Genomic DNA, 19,607 nt, shown 5'->3' with positions numbered 1-19,607 from the left:
GCGACGCCTCTGAATCTGTACACTCTGTCCACAAGCTCTACACCCACCAAACCACCCCTCTAGCTTTCCTACCCTTCCCTACCAGCTCGCTGCAGCTTTGGGAGCCAGCTGTGGGTGCCTGCAGGCTGGAAGCAGCCGCCTGTCACTCTCTTGGTGGAAGGGTGGGAGGGAGGAAGCAGTGCCTTGCTGCAGGTGAGGTAGGCTGCTGGTCCAGGCTGCGCTGGCTGGGGCCAACTGCAGCTCACCAGACTTGTTTGTCGGCATTTCCACGTCCCACAGAACTTGTTCTGATTTTGCCAGAGACTTTGCTTCTGCACGCTTCTGACCTGGAAATTTCACTGTCTCGATACAGCTGGGGTGTAGCATCACTGATTAAAACAAGAGGGTCACCTGTCTGGTGACCAGTGTCGTGGAATTCTTTTCTGTTTACAGAATAAGCTGACATATGTGCCACAATCTTCTTGTTGCAGACCTGCAATTTCAGCAAAGATCCAACATGGGGCCAGGCTTTCACCTTCTTTGTTCATAGCGCTCATTCCCAGTCACTCCATGTTGAGGTGAGAGAAAAGCCTTTCCTTTGAAGACCAAGTGCATAACCTTAGCAAAAAACCTGTTTTGTGGTGGATGTGATCTCAGTGTTAGTTGTTTCTGTGTGCTTGTACTCCTACTTAAAAGGTGGAAGAACCATCTGCTGTTGCATGGGCGGTTCTCTGTTAGGTGACGCTGGTATCTACCTTTGCTCTAGGATCATGTGCAAAGGAGTTTTTGTACATGTCTGTGTGCAGTAATTCCACTAATATTTTGCTGTCAGAAATTGCAGCCTTCGTAATTCCCAGCCAGAGTTCAATCTCTTCACGTTGGTGTTTCAGCTCACTAAGAAATCCTGTGTCTCACCAGCATACATTGCAGTCGCAGCCAGTCCTATGGCTGTTCACTTGGCTACAGAAATGGATTTCAACTTAGAAGGAGTACTGAGGATACAGGCTAAACAAACTGTTACCTAAAAAGCTTGTAAACACCAGTTGTCATCCCAGGTGCCTGGGACATTTTCCCCCAAGTAAGTAAGGAAAGCCAAATAAATGCTGGGGCCTGCTAAGGCAGTTCCTTCTCCGCATAGTTAGAGATGGGATTTTTTTCTCAAACATACTAATTTGTTGCAGTCCTGAAATATTGGCATAGCCCATTTGGAAGTAACCATGCTTTATCGTATGTCCTGGAGTAAATAAGTTAATTTTGGTTTCTGTCTGAAATACCTTCTTGCTTTGCTATTCCCAGTGGTAGCTTTCCAGCTTGCCATCTAATAATTCCCTCTCCTCTCCTCCCAGATAAAAGACAAGGATCGGGACAGTACCCTGGGAACTTCAGTGGTAGGTCTCTCACACTTACTTAAGGACCCAAACATGACTCTGGATCAAAGATTTCAGCTGGACCACTCCAGTTCAGACAGCTTCATTAAGATGAAACTTGTGTTGCGGGTAAGTTGTTCTTTGTCATATTCACTCCGCTTCCCCGGTGGAAACACCCAGTTCTAACCAAGCAAAAGAGACGGGGGAAAGGTGGGGTGTGGAGAAATGCAGCTTTGCTTCACAGACGAGTGGAAAACAGAATTGTGAGAAGCACTTTAAGTGCCATTAAGAGTTCATGGTGGAGCTCAGATGTATCCCTGAGGCTTCCTTAAAACTCAGCGCAGTGTCATTGCTGAACACCTTCTCATGACAATGAAGATTTGGACTGAGAAAATCTAAGCTGGTGCAATCAAAGCTGCTAAATAGTAAGGGAGACACATGTTTAGGAACTGTTTTCTCATTGTGCTCTGCATTAGTGTTTGGACAGCGTTAAATACATACACACAGGACAAGGGAAGAGATCACCACAGCTAATCCCATAGGCCTCCTTCACTTCCAGTGGCAGATTCATGCTGTTACGGTTTCATGGTGAAATTTCACCCTAGGCGGTAATGCTGGCATTAACCCTGGTGCTTTGGGAGCAGCACTCATTCATCTCCTTTGTGATTTTTAGACCCTGAATGTTGAAGAACCTGACCCACAAAGAGTCAAGGCTGCTGTCAGTGCCTCAAAGCAAGGACCTGTGCATGTCATTGAGAAGGGTGGAAACCAGCAAAAGTTTGTCTCCCCAGCAGACCCAGAAGTCTCAAAAGTACCTCCAGTGAGCAAAGACTCTGCAGTGCTAGAATCGCTGCTGAAAAAGGACAGCAGAGAAGACCTGGACACAAAGGATGGGTCAGCAGCACCGGTACCAAGTGAAACTGTTGCTGACCCTAATGAAGCAGAGCACAGCCAAAACCCAGAGCATCACCCGTCATTAGCACCGCAGAGCAGAGCAGCGGCAGCACCCACGCTGCCAGTTGTACAGGAACTGAGGCTTGCGCCCAGTGTTGCTTCGCTCGGTTCTCTGCCTTCTTCTTGCTTTGAATTAAGTAGCAGCAATCTGGAACTTCATAAGTAGGTGTTCTTCCAGCTGAATTGTTCTTGTCTGGAAAGGTTTAGGGTTTACAGTTCACTGTTGCACATGGTTGATTACTAAGTCATTTGGAGTTTTGTGTCTCAAATCACCTTATGAAATATTGACCTAAGTATTCCAGTCAACAGCAAAGTAAATTATAAGGTCACTATCAGATCAGGTGCGAAGTGAAAGTGTTTCCTTCTCTGGCTCTCCTAAGAGGTGCAGCTTGTGTTTACTTTATATTGTTTAAGAGCCTCTCACACAGAATATCCTGGGTCCCATAACACTCATGATTTTAGCAACAGGATATTGGAAGACCGAATATCCCATTTCTGTAAAAACATAAGATCTTGATAAGCATTATCTGGCTGCTTAAAGTTTTGGATGCTGTGTTTTATACAAAAACTTTTAAGACTTCCACAATGCTGTGAGCAAAATTTTTGTGGCTAGGTGCTCTTGTGTGTGCGTCCTTCGCACTGTCGTAAGTGTGAGGCTGCCGGTAGTTGGCTCCATCAAGGAGGATGGAGAGCTGGATCTGTCTCTCCTGGGATGCAGAATAGAGTTAGTAGAATCCTTCATGAGCTGAAGTAGCAAAGAAGGTCCACCTCAGTTAAGAGAGCATCAGGGCAGTTATAAACCTGGACATCAACCCCAGCTCCAGCTGCTCAATCTAGCACTTATGGACTGGCAAATCCTCTAGCTCTGAACAGGGCCTCATTTAGAAACCATTTGTAGACCATTTTAAAACAATGGTTTAGGATTGGAAACCGCTTTAATGACATGCAGAATGAAATCTAAAAAAGGTCCCATTTTGCAAATACTGATGTCCTTGAAGGAGCTGTGTAACATGCTCACCTGTACTTTGCTGCTCCATCTACAGCAGGCCAAATAAGTGCTAGTTTTGGCTGTTTGTACTCAGGTACTGAAATAGGATACTTGTGCAGAAGGCAGGCTAGGCAGTGCTGGCACCAACGGGAGCATTGTTTCTGTGGAATCTCTCTGCTCCAGCTGCTTTCTAGACATCAAACCTTAGGGTGCCAGAAAGAATAGTGCCCAAAAGTCAGTTTTAGTTGAAAATGCAACACCAATATTGTGTCCTGTTTTGTGCTGCTAGGCCTGTGCGTGTGGTCAGCTAAATAGTTGTGTTTAAAAGCTTTGATTGTGCAATTGTCTTACAGTGGGACCGAAATGCCTCTGGGAGAAATTCAGCTCACGGTGCGGTACGCTTCAATACGGCAGAGTCTCGTCGTGCTGGTGAATGGCTGCAGGTAACGCTGACAAGTGCTTGCTGTGTCTGTAAAGGAAAATGTAAAGAGCTCTGAGCTTATCAGACAGTCAGTAAAGCTGGGGCAGAACCATGTGCAGCATAAGCTGCCCAGTTGAGATGCCTCAGCGCTGGGTGGCTTCAGTCTGTGCAGCCTTGCTACGTCCAGCTCTGGTCAATGCCCGTAACAGGTCTGTGCAAGTGGCCAGTGAGTAGTGCTCACTGCACCAGAGGTACCTTACCTTTCATCCACCCAAAACTACCTCTGACCTGCACTGACAACTGGTGCGTGTCTTGGGATGTCATGGCAGGCATCATGGCGGGGATTGGATACCTATGACTGAATTTGTTAATGTTAATTTAGGAACCCCAGTAGGTGACCACACACTCAAGTAGTGAAAATTTTGCTGAAAGTTTTATTTGCTTATGTTCCAATTCCCAAGATAAATGTTTCTAGCCCATGAACCCATGAGGCATTAATCTGATTCTGACAGACAAGGTATGAAGACACAGTGCGAGAATGTGCCTTGCTTGTCAGCAGTGTATTTCTTTTAACAGAAACTTAGTACCCTCTTCCAATCGTGGAGTAGATCCATATGTTCGTATATACCTGCTTCCAGATAGAAGATGGACAAGCAGGAAGAAGACTTCCGTTAAGAAAAAGACTCTGAACCCCCAATATGATGAGAAGTAAGAAAACGTTAATTATGATTGTTGCTGAAATAGTTACAATCTCTGTGTGATGAAAGGGCATATGTAGGGTTTGTGCCTGGTGCTGCTAAGGATTGTCTTGTGAACATTTGCAGGTCTTACGAAAAACACCAGCACCCTGTGATTGCAAGTACTTAGGGCTGGCCTCGGTCTGTCTGTGGTGGTGTCTGTCCCCACCCCTTCCCCGATCCTAGCAGGGGCAGCATGTGCTTGCTGCTTTGCACACAGACATCTATCTCCCTCCCCGTGTTTAACTCCCTGTTATTGCAGAGGCAAGTTCTCCGTTACCTCACAGATACCTCACAGAGCCACTTTCTCAGTTTGTACTTTTTTGCCTGACACTTATTTGACAGTTTTCCAAAAATCAAAGGCAGAAATACAAAGCCTTTTGAGACTGGACCTTCCTTCAGACAGACAGATGAATGTTCTCATCAAGACCTGGTGGGAGGAGAGTGAAATGCTCCCACCTCTTTGCTGACAGTGTCATGCCCGCAGCTCCACCACTGAACTGGAATGTGTTTCGTATAAAACCAAACACAGTACTGCTTAGGGCTCTTTTGAGAGGCCATTTTAACCCCGTATTTAGAGGAAGGTACACATACATGAGTACTGGGGGGTCCTGGGTGGCTTGGTTTTCCTGTGTTGGGTCCTTCCTGTACATGTCAGTACAGGTCAGAAATGGAGAAAAGATTTTAAAATACTTCATCTGAAACACTAGTGGTGGATTACTATTCTCATGTAATGCCACTGATTTAGTGCCAGCACAGCTGTTAGAACAGCATCACTTTTTCCTCATCCTCGGTATTGACATGTCCTGTACATCCTCATTAAGTATAATAGGTGGAGCAATACTTAGCTCCAAAACACATTACCTGTTTTACAACTCTGACTTGAGGAAAAGCTATTCAGGTGGGCAGAACGGCAGTGATGTAGCATGGACAAAACTCACTTGACGTCAGATGATGTGTGCCAGAGGCATGAGTCGGAGCCATTAAGAACTTAATTGTCACAGATTTCAACCTTTGTCTTCTCTTCATGTGGTATAAGCCGACTTTGTAAACTTGGGGGGTTGGCTCAGCTATTTCCTCTGAGTAATTCAGGTTGTGCGGAAAACATGCTAATCTTCCATGAAGGGGAAAATGATCGTAAACAGCACCTCATCAGGGATGCATGTTTTCCTCCTTCCCCCTGGCACAGTGAGCAGTCTGAACAACAGTATCATAGTCTTTCAAGAGGCCTGGAAGAGATTTCTTGCAATGCAAATAAAATCTAACTATAGTATTGCCTTTTCTGTACCTTCCTTTTCTGGCCACTAGTTAAAGTTCTGGCCACCAGTGTTTACAGGACTGTCATTGTTAAGTCTCTCCTTTCCAAACTTTACTTTTAGGTTTGAATTTTTTGAATCTTTGGAAGATGTCAAGAAAAGGACGCTGGACGTTGCTGTGAAGAACAGCAGGCCATTCATTTCACAGGACAGGAAGGAGCTGGGGAAAGTAAGTTTAACAAAGCTGCACTTCTGGTTTAATAGAGCTGAACATTCTGAGCGATTCCTGGGATCCTGAAACACGGTTCTAGTGATTAAGCCTAGTAGTAGGACTAGCGATTTGGAAACAACTCTTTCTGCCAGATTTTTATTTGAAGTCAGGCTGTATCCATGTGGAAGCTTCTCACACAACTTGTGTGCTGCTTCATTTCAAAAGGGTGCTCCTTAAGTAAGAACACATTTCCTGGGATCTGCTGCTGTCCCTTTGGGGAATGGCTCCAGTAGCACAAACACGAAGCTCAGAAAGATGGGTGATAAAACCCAGAATTTGCCAGCTGTGCTTTAAGCTTTCTGTGAACAAAAGTGAACTGGAATCACTTCTTCACTGTCACATAAATTTCCAAGTGGTGCTACTAAGAAAGCCAGGGGCAGTGCTGAGGCTGGCTAGTGACCAGGTCCTGGGAGCTCAGGAAGCTCCTGAGCCTGAGCTGCAGCTCTAAAATTAAAGTGGGTCTGGCATGGGAGGAGTGCTAGCTCAGCTCATCGATCTGTACCCTGAACAACATACACAGAAAGAAAATGTGCTTTTTAAAGGTGCGGATTGACTTGTCGCAGGAGGACTTGATAAAAGGCTTTGCGCAGTGGTAAGTTTTCCTCTCCACGCTTTCAGACCCTGCCACCTGCTTTGCTGGAGCTTGTGCACCTCTTGTTGGGGTGCTGGTAAAGGGGCCCTGTGGTTTGGTGAGCAAGAACGTATGATCTGCAAGCGCAGGACTAACTTGGAGCTAATCTGGGAGTTTTATCTAAATTGCCTGGTAATCCAGTTTCTTATGCAATACCTGCCCTGTGAAACAACTTTAATATGTCAATTATAGTCCAGCATATTTTAAGTTACCATGAAAGGCACTGAGACACATAAGTAAAAGAATTATGTTTATTAAAGCAACCTTGTGACAAATTTTAACTTGGGTAAAGATCTTAACTAAATTAATAGTCTGATCAGCAATATATATATATATGATAAAACTTTAATTACAAAGCATTTACAGAAGCTATTATAATAAGCCACTTGCAGTTTTGCTTGTGTGTTCATTGTGGTTCAGAGTTAAGCACTGGAATGAGGCAAAGACTGAGAACTAGGGTTTGGGTTTTTTCCCCTTCTATGTCTGTAGTTAATAGCAGTAGTTCTTCCTTCTTTCTCTTTCAATGGAACCCAAGGAATGCAGCACGGGTAGCCCAGAAGCCTGCCCTCCACTCAGGCAGGGTGGGAAAACTGAGTTCCCCTGGCCCCACTTGCCTGTGTGCCTCACAGAGGGATATGGCAATTACAGAGCAAGAGGAAAGGATGCATCCCAAGTTGCTGGTGAAGGCTGAAGTTTGAGGCCATCCCCGCAGCTCCTTTGGCATGGCACCTGGGAAGCACAGGCCATAAAGCAGCCCAAGTTCTCTCTATTGTGCCAGTTTAAAGAAAGCCTGAAACAGCTATAGTTACTTGTTGTGTCTATCTTGCAGGTATGAGCTGACAAGGAGCAGACGCAAGAAAACTTGATTTCTTCTCATGTACATAAGTTACTAATTTTTCAACTTTGTAAGAATGTACATATCTCCTGTAATTAATGTGTTTTGAAGTCACTGCAAATCTGAAGCAGTCGCCAGCTCAGGACATGTAAATTTAAGGATCCTACTCAGAAAAAAAACCCCAAACAAAACCACCCCACATTAGGAATAAATTGCCTCTCAATAAGGAGTTCTTTATTTTTGCTGTTTCTGGCACCTCTCCTGCAGAGAACCCTCAAGTATGGATACACTTAAGGAAGTGTTGTGCCTGGAGATCCTTCAGACTGTCAGCTCAGTTGTTACTTTGCTTGGCAGCCTCATTTCCCCAGGATCCTATTCATGTTGTTTTAACATGAAAAACTCATACTTCTCAAATAATAAATTTTAAACAGCATTCTTCATTCGAGGGCTACAGAACCCATTGAAAGAAACTGTTTAAGACTCTAATGGCAACTGGTTTTTGAGGAACTAAGAAATTGATATTCCATTGTTCAAAAGTGTATCTTGGCAGATTGTGGCTGCAGATGTGTATATGAGCTTCCAAGAGGAGGGAGATCAGTTCACCAAGATGTCATTAAGGTTTTAATTCGTGATGCCTTAACGTGTTTTGTCCTTTGTTGCAGTACATTTCAAAATCTTGTAAACCTTGACAGTAAAGCATTCTGCCTGAGGAACAGCAGAGTTTTGTAAAGTAAGCTTTATTAATAGCAGAGCAAAATATACCAAAAATATTTTTGGAAGCTTGGTGTATTGTTTCTGTACAATAAACTTCTGTCTTGCATAAGGATCTTGATCTGTGCCTTTCTAAAACTGACTTTTGAAATATACAGCTTCATATCCATACTAGGCAGAAGTCCACAAACCATGACCTGAAACAAGCTTCAAATACTTTTGGCCTAGATTACATGAATCTAAGTCTGCCTGTCCATAACCAGCAACAATACTCACACAGTTTAAATCTGCTCACATCCCAAACCAATTTAAAATGTTGTTCACATGTTCAGAATAGGCCCTTCATGAAACCAAGACAGGCCACTGATGGAAGTGTTACGGCTAAGGCAGCGAGAGCACCTTTATCTCATGCTTACTGTGCCAGCAACATCCAAAATGCTTAGTGGTTAGAGCACGCCTGGCCTTGGGCTGGGTTCAGTCTCCTGGGCTGACACAGAGCAGTACTGGTCCTCTCTCTGCGACCACGGTTATAGTGAGTTTTTCTTAAACTGACCAAGAATTAAGAAAAATGAAAAAACGCAGCAGCTTTTATTCACGTCAGACGTCTGTTGGTTAGTGTAATAGAGGACAGAGGTAGCTGTCATGTCACGAGCACCAACGTGTTCAGTCACAGGTAAGATAAATCTTGCTAGAGAAGACCAGAGTAACCCTTAACTAGCTGCCAACTTCAACTTTTGCACAGTAGGTAAAATATCATCCAGGTTACTGATCTCTGAAACAGAACAAAAAGCAAAACAGTAATGTGTGTGCATTGAGAACATCTTTGAGTTCAGCCAGAATTCTAACTTAGATGCTAGAAATACAGCTAGCAAATAAAATAAACTCCTCATGTTTTCTAATGCTTTTGGAAAAAAATTCTATTTAGCTTATCTTATGAGTAATATGACTGAATCAAGACAAGCACATGTTCAATGAAAGCAATGTATTTGGGTCAATTCCTGAGAAAAGATGGAAAGAGAGTGAGGCAAAAGTCACCACCTTGCCTCACATCTTCCTTGTGTTTTAGCACACCAGCAATAAACAGAACACGTGTTAGCTATTTAAAGTTTTAGAATGAAGCATTGGCATGAAGAGAATTACAACTGTTGCAAATATTACTCACCTAGAAGACAGAGCAAATCTTGAATGAGAGCTTGAAATGGTGGAAAGAAGCATTCATGTTCTTCTAGCTTATTGATTATACTGAAAGGTGCAAAAGAGACCATCAGATAAAAGGCATCAGGGCGTTTTCAGTTCATCTCTTGGCTGGTTTGTCATACTATGCCATGACTTTCTGAAAACACTGCTGCTTAGTAGCATATAAAATCATCTACACCAAAAATGTGGGTTTAAGTTCTGAAACCTGCAGCCAGCAACTATTAGCTGTCAAAAGAGGAGCTCTAATTTCACTATTCATGCCCTATATACATCCTTTCCTCCTTACATGGCACCAGGTAATTTTTGGACTGGAATACCAGTTTGTGTATGCTAAATATACTGCCTGGGGGTGGGTGATATAACTGCCATAAAGGTGGAGCAGGAAATATTTTATAAGCAGCCATTCCCTAGTTAAAACTGTGGTGAGCACAGGAAGGCTGACAGAGTCAGTATCGTTAACACAGCATGTGTCAGGCTGTCTACCACACCATTAGTATGTTTGCAGAGCACAGGCTAAGTGTGAGCTCCTATAGTCTGCTACCAAGCGTATGTATGGGGTCATCTGCTGAGGATACAACAGGATTTGTCCAGTTCCCAGAGTACTTGCAGTCAGCGTGAGCCAACTCTCTTAGCAACTGGTACATTACAACTGAAACCTTGCAACACTTTCTCCTCCCCACTCACACGCAGTATTTGCTTTGTCTCCTCATGCAACGTGCATCCTATGAAGCCTTCTTTGATCACCTCATCCATGCAAGCCAAGAAAGCGTTTTGGAACCTTCTGACCATAATTTTTGTCTTTGCCCCCTTTATACTTTTGAAAAGATTCAGGAATTGTTCCATGCAGGATGGTAGCAACTCCTGTACTATGCAGCTCGCTGACTTTGTAACAAATGATTGAAGTTTCTTTCAGAATCCATTCTAGCCAGTTCTCTCAATTACTCGATCTGATTTTTGAAGAATGGCCACTGCTGGAGCTGCTGCACATACCTGTGGACATCCTGGGTCCCCAGAAGCTGCTGTACCTGCTCAGTCACGTTCTCATTAATTATGTCACACAGTTTCCCAACAGTATCCACCACCACAGTGGGTGGAGCTGAACTGTCTGTGGAAAAACAAATGCTTCATGTTCCTTGTAACAGCGTTAACAGGAAAGTATTTTTGACACAGTCCAGTTCTTGCAGGTGCCCAGATTTTATTTGGTTTTCCCACACCTAGGTATACAAGTTCCATCATTCTCACAAAACTAAATGCCTATGGTCAGAAATAAGCTCATGTTAGCTAAGAATGGTGAATCTCTTACTAATCCTCTAGAGGCTAAAAAAACTTGTTGGAGCTGTGTGTTTTCCCAGCAGAGATGGTACTAAAGTGCACCCTACAATGTCAGCGGAACATTACGTATCCAGAGAGTGTTGTTCATTAGGTTCCTGTAACACAGCAGAAGTACAGTAGAGGGGCTGGGCTAACAAGGAACCTGGTCAATAAATATTTTGTGAACACCCACAACTTGTTTTGGTATTGGATGTTACCTGCTTTCACTGCTGAGACTGAAGGCAACAGGGTCCTTGTCCTTTTCTCCCTTGCTCTCAGGCTGCATGGCCTACACTGCAGCCAAACCTTCACACCAGAGAGCAGCAGCAGGAGCTGCTGTTCTCTGGCAGTACAAACTAGAGGAGAAGGGTACTGGACAGTAACTGAGTACTAAGTATGTCTCTGAGGACTGGCACTTAGTTTCTGACATTCAACAACTGTTTTTTAAGTTAAGTTTAGTAGCGTAAGATGGAAGTTTCTGAGGACTGGACATAACTACACTTGAATGAATCACTGAGGAGAAATCTACAGCAGAGGTAATTTTTTCTTAAACTTGTCATCTTTAGAGTAGATGGTCACGAATTAATCAATTTCCACTGTTACTCCTTCCTTCTGCCTCCCTAGTATTCCTCAGCAACTACTAAAGGCTTACGAATAAAGGGGATTTGCTATTTAAACTGCCAATTGACCTATATTTATCTTCCCAGTGAGGAATATACCAAGTTTACTCATTTCCTAGCAGCTCAACACATTTTCTATGGAGACATCAGCCTTTTGCTTGTCTTCTCCCTTTGGAAAATAGTGTGAACAAATGCTAGGTGGCAAGTCTTTACCTAGTTCCAGGAGCTCATGGAGGTTTCTCATAGCATTGGTCATTTCCCCAAGTTTTGTGTAAACCTCATTCATTCGTGGATAAACGCCACTGAGAGAATTCACGTCAAACAACTTCTGGAAGTGAGAGACTATCGCTAACAGGGTTGGTACAGATGGTGTCTGGCTGTTCTGTAGCAAGCAGAAGGAGCAACTTGTCAGCATTACTGCTTAACAAAGCAAGGATTCTTTTAAACAATAAGCATTCTTAAAACTAGCCTATGAAGAAAAACAGGTGTAACTGCCCTTAACTACAGGATTTCAAATATTCTTAAATCTGAAGACACTGTAAAGAGAGTTTTCAGACACAAATATCCAACAAACAAAAAAAACTGTCTGGAAAGCTTTCCTCTCTGTTGCTTAGTTTATGTATTCTCAATGCTGACTGAGGAACAGACAGAATAAGATAATAACCTGAGTCTACAGGGCAATGCAAATTCCTCACTGGTCAAATGACTTTGATTAAAGCAGTCCTCCCCGAGGTGAATTTATCCATTATATTAAAATAGTCTCTGACTATTGAATGTCTTCAAACAGCTATGTGTTAAACCCCGCAAGGCTTTCAAATGCACAAATCTAATCACTGTGCAAAAAACACATTCGAGAATTCCACAGTAACTTGTGATTATGAACCCCCAGGAAGAATTACCTTTTCCTTATTTTCTATTTCTTCCAAAATGGCATCTACTATGAACTGGAGGTCTTCAACTCGGACAGATTCCCTGTTGTCTTGTGGATCTTCAGTGTGCCAGGGTGCCAGTTCCAGAGACAGTTTTCTCAAGGACCTATGCAAATCCTTTCAAAGGAAGGGAGGGGATACAACTTATTTTAGTAACTGCTTGAATGTGTTCTTATTACAAAATCAGGCAGATTTTCTGTTTCTCATATGCAAGAACATTCTCATACTGGAGACAGTAAGGGTTAGTTTTCATAGAATTTCAGCACAGTATCTTGCTTACATTCTTACAGTCTTGCTTAACACTGATAGTCTAACAGTTAGGTACTTTGTATATTATAGTATCAGTGAAATAAGAAATGCTGGTCACAGAGAGTTTTTGGCTTTAACCAGAATTCTTTCACTTGTATTTCGATCAGAAAGTTACTGTCTGGGCAAGACAAAAGGGAAAAACAGAATGGATTGTCATTAATGCATGAAGTACATCAACTCTAAAATTTAAGTGTCTTCTTAGGCAGTGAACAAACCATTTTAGGTGATATAGACAGAGGAATACCTCTGGTGTGTAGGAATACTGCACATTTTTCACTCCACTATGTTTTTAAATGGCGTATAAATAGCAGAGTCATTTTTAAAATTTAACACCAAGTCAGGCAATAACAAAAGCTGCACACAGAGAAAAACTCTGCATATAGGGAGGGACCGAGGAGGTGTCACTGGATTAAAGGGAGCATATAAAGCCAAGTACAATAATGCATTACCTTCAGGGCCATTAGCTGATCTGCCCACATTTCTATAGTAAGAGGAAGGTGCTCAAATCCACATTCCTGTCCATTCTCTTTAATGTAATTTTGCACTGGCCCTTTACTGCGCCTGTATATTAACGGAGGAGCTCTTGGGCTTCGCAAGATAGAATCAATATGGGACAAAACCTTCAACAACAAATAACAAATGTTGTTGCTCAAATACATATGACATTTTATAATAAAATCCCTCTCTGCCACAGTCATGATGGTCTAAATGTTAAATCGCAAATAGCTCTAATAAGTTACTATCAATGAATTTTACAGAAGCATTCAGTATGGAATACATTCAAAGATTTAAAAATATACTAGCTGGAAGATATGTAAAAGCAATGCAAACATACTCCCCTTTGGTGATATTTAACATTTATACACTTGAGGCATTGTTATTTTCACAGTTTATATTTTGCTAAGTTTTACTATGTTTGTCTTTTTTTTAATTAAAAAAAATAATAAAAGCCACTCTCTCCTCAGGCATGTTTAAAACAGTAACATAAGGATCTGTACTGCCCAAGAGCTCGAACAAATCCCCTGTCCTGAAAAGACTTCACCTAAATCATTGATTTGATGTTTCCCAACTTAGTCGCTGCTTCCAGGCTGTATTTTCAGGTAGTTTACACTAAGATGTAACAATTAAGAACAATTAAGAGCAAGTCTACATTAACTGCCAAATCCAGAACATTACACATCTCATGCAGAGGACTTCCTACGAACTCTTAGAGTCAAACTAGCATGCTTCAGTTTACATGGTTAAAGAAAACTCGTGTGTTATATTTCACTGTAGTAACAGTGCTAGATAAAACATAGCACAGACAAAATCTGCATACCTTTAAGTACTGCTGGCAAACTGCCTGCAGCTTATCCACCCCTGCGATACTCTCAGGTTCTTTCTTTTCTTCCGTTCTTTCTCTGGTACTACTCCCCGAAGATCTACGTGCCAAATACATACAGTGGGTTATGTAAGTAGCCTTAGCAGGAGGTACTACTTTCAAATCAATTAAAGAACCAGGTATGTAGTACACATACTTACACCTGCAAAGTAAAAATTTCCATCATATGACGCCTGCCAATGGAATTCCATCAAACCGAGCTAGCTAAAGAATGTAATACCTAATGTAAGCATCATCAATTTATCTCCAGTCTCCAGGCTGAGGTTATTCCAGACTGCATGATGATTTAGAAGGGACACCACCAGCTGCACAGCTGTTGTTACAGAGGTTCTACTACAGCTGAAGACTTAAAATCCAGAATTTTACTCAAAAGGGTCAAATTCCATGCTCACAGTGTTTATCTGCTTGAACATCTTTCCTGGCTCGCTACTCTTCTTGTCGAATCTGAGATGACTTTCTCTAAAACTACCATTAAATCATATCCACTGCGTGAGAGAAAAGACCATGTAAGTATGCCTTATGTAAAATAAAAAACTGAATATTTTTAAAGTTTAAGTGATGTCTTCTTCAGACTATAAAATATTTATCATTCAGTATACACATGCACAAACGATTAAGTGAAATTACAGATTAAGCCACTTTGTCAACACTGGATTTCTAATACCGTCAATGTGTTTTCTTAGTAATGTTTCAGGAAAAACTAAGTCAATTTCTAAGAATAATATAGACATAACTTCAGTGGCTACAACGTTTTCTCAACTCATGCTTTCTCATTCATAATCCATAATGTAAAGAGTAGATTTCTTTATAGCTCATGGAAGCAACAAACATCACAGTTTGGTCCTGTCCACGTGGCCTGAAACAGCACTCATAGCTTTATAGTCTGCTATCTACAGGGTGCAGAGTACCTTTGCCTTTGGATGTTCAGAGGATTCATGAAAGTTACTGAAGAAATATACTTACTTGATAGTTTTCTTTAAAGTTTTCTCTAGTTTCTTCACTTGGTGCTTGTAAAGTTTTAATTCCTGTACAGTTGGTCTGTTAGGAAGAAAAAGTATCACATTGTATGTCTTGCATTTGAAGGTATCTGCAAAACTCAGCCAAGCAAAAAAGTAAGCAAGCTTTGCCAGTGCTGCAGCAGCTTTCTGGAAATGAAATTCTGCAACATTTCTACATGGTAACAGCAATAAACAGCAAACTAACCATCAGCTGTTGTTGTTATTAACAGTGTGGGGAGGGAAGGGTGACTGTTGCTGCCATTTCTTATTTCTACAAATCACTTTTAAAGGCAGATTCCATACAACACTTCTACAATGATGGTGCTTTTGGCTTCTTTCTTTGTAAAGCAGTCTGCCGAAGTGCCCTTGCAAAGGATGATACTTATCCTTTCTCACCTTGTTTCCAAATCTTTCTTGATATTTATATTTTCAAGCAAAAGCTGTTCATTCCTGGCTTTTGTTTCAATAAGTTGTTTCTGGAAAGACTGCAACATAGGCTGTGTTACTTCTTTTATTTCACTCATTCCACAATCAACAAGCTTTAACAATTTAAAGAATGTACATGTTAAGAAGGGCTCCTAATTGCCTGTATATATAGCAAGACAGTGTGGATGAGGAATTAGTCAACTAAGATCAAGAGCTTGCTGCATTAGACCACAGTTGGAGAACCTGTGATTAAGGAGGCTATGCAGCCCCCAAGCAAAGACAATTCACAACACAGCACTGAATCCTTGCATAAAGACAGTGAACCCTGCCCAGAAAGTGTACAAGTTAAGAAGACATGCTAAGAACAAGGGGATAGGCATCAAACACATGTATGTTTCTATGTATCATTTTAAGAGTTACCACTTAGAGATCCGCAGGGACTTATTCTTAGCAGTTCCATACCGTGAGCAGTGCTCTGTAATTAGGTGTAGCATCTAGATTTAAGAATTCTTCCTCGCTTTTCACTTCTTTCTGTACCTGATCTTCATCTTTTTTATATTGCCTATAGGGAAACATAAGCTGTTTCAGTTTACTGTAATTTGATTACCTCAAAGATCTATGTTGGTTTAGTTAGCAGTATATATGGTAACTAAACTACAAAGTAAATAGATTAGAAATTCTGCCCTAAGATCCACTGCTCTTCTCTATTGTTTCTGGGCAGCTGTTTCATGTACTAATTAAATACACTTATTCCTTGAGAGAAATTCCCATACAAGCAAATCCCATTTCTTTGTTCGAAATAATAATAATCTCAAATTATAGGAATGTCTTGGGTATCTCAGCTTGTTGCTTTGTACCATTTCGGCACCACGACAGAGCTGAAAAGCTGGTATCCTGTTTGTTTAGGGAGATGAGTCAACTGAGCGCAGCTAATGCAGTAATTCTGCCAGTGAACCATGGCAAGAGAGGAAGGGAAGAATAAAAAAACAACTTCCTAGCTGTGCCAGCCTCCTGCATGAGCAGCTGTTTAGCCTGACTGACAGTTATTCCCCGGATGAATCCAAACTTCCATGACCATTACAATTCTTTGCTGTTTCTTACATGCTAGTGACATCTGGAACACAGAAAATCTACCACTGTAAGATTTAAGAACAGTAAAGAGTATGAAAATTTTGAACAGTAGAACCATAAGGCATCAGACGAGACCTACCTTAGCTCCTTTTTCATTTCACTAATTTGAGATTCATAATAGTCAATTAGACAAAGGAACCTGAAGAAAGGGAAAATGGCATTACTGAATCTCAGATATTCTCAAAAACAAATAAAAATCATGCCTGGAACAGGCCAGCTCGTACACCTGCACTGTGCTTTAGAAGTGACCGCTTCAAGTAGAAGGTTCTCTCTCTTACCAAACACGGTCACAGTCTTCCAGAACAGAAGAGACATTAACTGTGCACTAGTCTAAAAACCAGCAAAATTATTCAAGAGGAGAAAAAAGCTAAATCCTCCTGACAGCCTCCTCATCTTGTGACTGTTTCCCCAGCAAGTGTAACGGTGAGGCATAGTCCTGAGTGCTACTGCTCTGCGACCTCTGCGGGTGGTGAAAACACAAGTCACACATAGCCCGAGAACATCCCTCTCCAATGAAACTAAATATCCTTTCAAAGTGGTTGCAAAAACTAGACCCACAAAAAACTGAACAGCTGAGAAATTGACTTTCATCTTGAGCACCCTGAGATTGCCTGTTCTGGAGAGACAGGTGAGAATGCACAGGGAACCAAACTCAGTGATCCTCCCTCTCAAATAGTGCGGGCATGAGAAAAAGGCTGTTGCACACACAATCTCCTTTAAATGCTGCCCAGGAAAACATTGCTAGCCAGGCCTAGGAAAGCAGGTGACAGCAGCCCACTAAAGTGATGGCTACCTGCAGCCTAAGAGCTGTCACATCTCTGATTACAGTAGAACTATGGAGATCTTACTGCAAGAGACACAGGCTTGGAACACTTGCAGAACTTTCCCTAAAGCACCTGGGAAGCCTTGCAGCAAACCTTCAGTCCACAGTTGCAAACACACACTGGAAGGGCTCTTTCTGGTGACGCCGGGGGTAGTCTTTGCTGTTTTCTTCTTTGGTTGTTTTTTTAATTTCCATTTTTAAACGCTAGAGTCCCAGGATGAGATCACCCTAACAGATACCTCAGCTCCAGAGTAGAGAATCATTCCCTTCTCTTTGCTGACACCTAGCGTGTGCAGTGGCAGGTAAGTTTTGAATTTCTGCCATGGTTTTATCCAGCTCACGTAGTTTATACAAGAAAGAATCCTGCACTGATGTACCTGTTCATATTAACATTTCAGCTCGCCTTACAAAGGTTTCTAGCCTTTTTCTTTTTTCTTAAATATAAATAGTGAGAACAGTTTCTTTAAAATCAATTTCTTCATTTAATGTTATAGGTCGCTCACCAACATAAGGAAATTGCTTACTGCTGGTCTAGAAGAGACTTGGGAGCTCTTTTGCAAAAGCGACAAAACATTTTGTTTTGAGTGGCAACACGCTGCTGCTCCTCCAGCCCAACTCTGCGCAGCTCCTTCTGCAAACGGGCAATTGTCTTTTCCTGTTCTTGCAGCTTCTCCTGCTGCTGTTGATACTTTGCCTGTGAACAGATAATGGGAGAAATATGAAATTATTTTAACCCACAAGCTGGAGGCAGTACTGTACGCGTCCAGGTAGGCACTTGGTCCCAAGGAGGCTCAGTTTCAGCCACACTGAAGAGGCAATGGAGGAAAGACACAGGTATTTTTCAAAGTTATTGCCAGAAAATTCCGTATAGATTGAAAAATCCTAGCTATAAACAATGTACTAACTCTATGACCCACAACTCATGCTTATTTTGATCAATGTAAATATTTTTAGAGCTTTTAAAACAAGTCAGAAGTTTGAATCCTCAGACAGCACTATCTGAATTACCTGTGAAGCCTGTTGATCTTTTTGAAGTTCTCTGACTTGATTCTGTTGCTGGCAAACTTTAGCTATCGTTTCATCTTCCAGCTGGCAAATTTTGGACTTAATGTTTTTCACCACATTTTCCAAATCATTAGCCCGTTGTTCTTGTCGAGATGCCCGACCACGTTCCTGTCTGATCTCATCTCTGAAAAACAAATAAATCCTTGATTTAAATTTAACTCATTTCACTAAAGACAGTGAAGAAAGCACAGGCCTGACAACATTATCAGATGACACTCAATAGCAGATATGGAAAATATGCTGGTATGGGAAGAAGCAGCAGATGAAATAGCAGAAGAGCACAAACGGAACTAGGCCAATGTTGCTGCATATCGGACAATAATCTCAGAAAAACAGTTTTAAGCCACTGGTGTAACAAGAGCTCCACCTGGCAGGAGCTGGACACTGATAATGCTTTTGCTTTGCATTAGCAGGTAAGTTCCTTCCACCGCTTATCCTTACCTGAGAGAACGATTGGTCTCTATAAGCCCCTGCATCATTTTCTGCTGTCGGTCGGTATTTTCCACCAGCGTTTTTAATGCAAGTCTTACTCCTAGAGAAGACTGACTGTCTAAGACAATCATATCTGGAGATACATAAAATAAGCAAAGTCATAATGAAAGGCTTTTAATCATAGAATAGTTAGGGTTGGAAAGGACCTTCAGATCATTTAGTTCCAATCCCCCTGTGATGGGCAGGGACACCACACACTAAACCATGTCACCCAAGACTCTGTCCAGTCTGGCCTTGAACACCACCAGGGATAATAACATCTGAAGATCACATCTTTGCTACCATTTGGAAGTGACAGCTTTACAGATGCCCTATGAACTTAGGCTTACTATTTCAAAGCACAAAACCTTGTACAATTAGCATTTCCTTACCTGCTGTATTTCTGCAGCTTTGGGGGTCAGCAAGACTCACTGGTTTCAACCCATGACGCATTAATAGCTTGTTTAAGATTTCCCATTCAGCCTTCTCCTGCTGCAGGTGGGAGAAGGGGTAGAAGAAACAGAAACCCAAGTTGTTGAGATCAGCTCGTGGTCTCCTGTCTTTCCTGTTGTGCAGGCAGCAGAAGATACCAAATGCTCCCAAATAAAAACAAACCAAACCCAAGCCCCCAGAAGCCCCAGCCACTGTAGGAGGGTTTGTGAGGTGTTCCAACAGGATCTGAACAAATACTGGTGGTAAGTGTACTCAACAATGCACAGAGCACTCAGCCTCCCTGATCGCATACTAGAAGTATGTGCAACGAGAGAAACTCCAGAGCACCCAGCCCCCGGTTAAC

The 19,607-nt window shown here is 42.0% G+C and overlaps 2 protein-coding genes across 2 annotated transcripts in view; one reads left to right on the top strand and one right to left on the bottom strand.

The window, feature by feature from the left end:
- The window catches only part of ESYT3 (extended synaptotagmin-like protein 3), a 26,552-nt gene extending 19,082 nt beyond the window's left edge, over positions 1-7,470 (top strand). The window contains exons 14-21 of the mRNA XM_010019734.1: positions 471-557; positions 1,326-1,475; positions 2,020-2,462; positions 3,642-3,731; positions 4,286-4,417; positions 5,826-5,931; positions 6,516-6,565; positions 7,434-7,470. Of these exons, the coding sequence (XP_010018036.1) occupies positions 471-557; positions 1,326-1,475; positions 2,020-2,462; positions 3,642-3,731; positions 4,286-4,417; positions 5,826-5,931; positions 6,516-6,565; positions 7,434-7,470 (1,095 nt within the window). The remainder of the gene's footprint in view (positions 1-470; positions 558-1,325; positions 1,476-2,019; positions 2,463-3,641; positions 3,732-4,285; positions 4,418-5,825; positions 5,932-6,515; positions 6,566-7,433) is intronic.
- Positions 7,471-8,756: 1,286 nt separating this feature from the next.
- Positions 8,757-19,303, bottom strand: CEP70 (centrosomal protein 70kDa; the record flags this gene model as incomplete). The annotated part of the gene is made up of 15 exons (XM_010019733.1): positions 8,757-8,922; positions 9,313-9,392; positions 10,338-10,452; positions 11,492-11,660; positions 12,178-12,324; positions 12,966-13,136; positions 13,835-13,937; positions 14,861-14,935; positions 15,292-15,380; positions 15,784-15,883; positions 16,532-16,591; positions 17,800-17,969; positions 18,284-18,464; positions 18,782-18,905; positions 19,204-19,303. Coding segments are annotated over 15 exons (1,746 nt in total), but the record flags the coding sequence as incomplete, so codon positions are not given.
- Positions 19,304-19,607: the final 304 nt, after the last annotated feature.

Source organism: Nestor notabilis, unplaced genomic scaffold (assembly GCF_000696875.1).
Source record: "Nestor notabilis isolate BGI_N333 unplaced genomic scaffold, ASM69687v1 scaffold25878, whole genome shotgun sequence".
NCBI lineage: Eukaryota > Metazoa > Chordata > Aves > Psittaciformes > Psittacidae > Nestor > Nestor notabilis.
The sequence above is the reverse complement of the archived record's forward strand: the minus strand, read 5'-3'. Positions and strand labels throughout refer to the sequence as shown.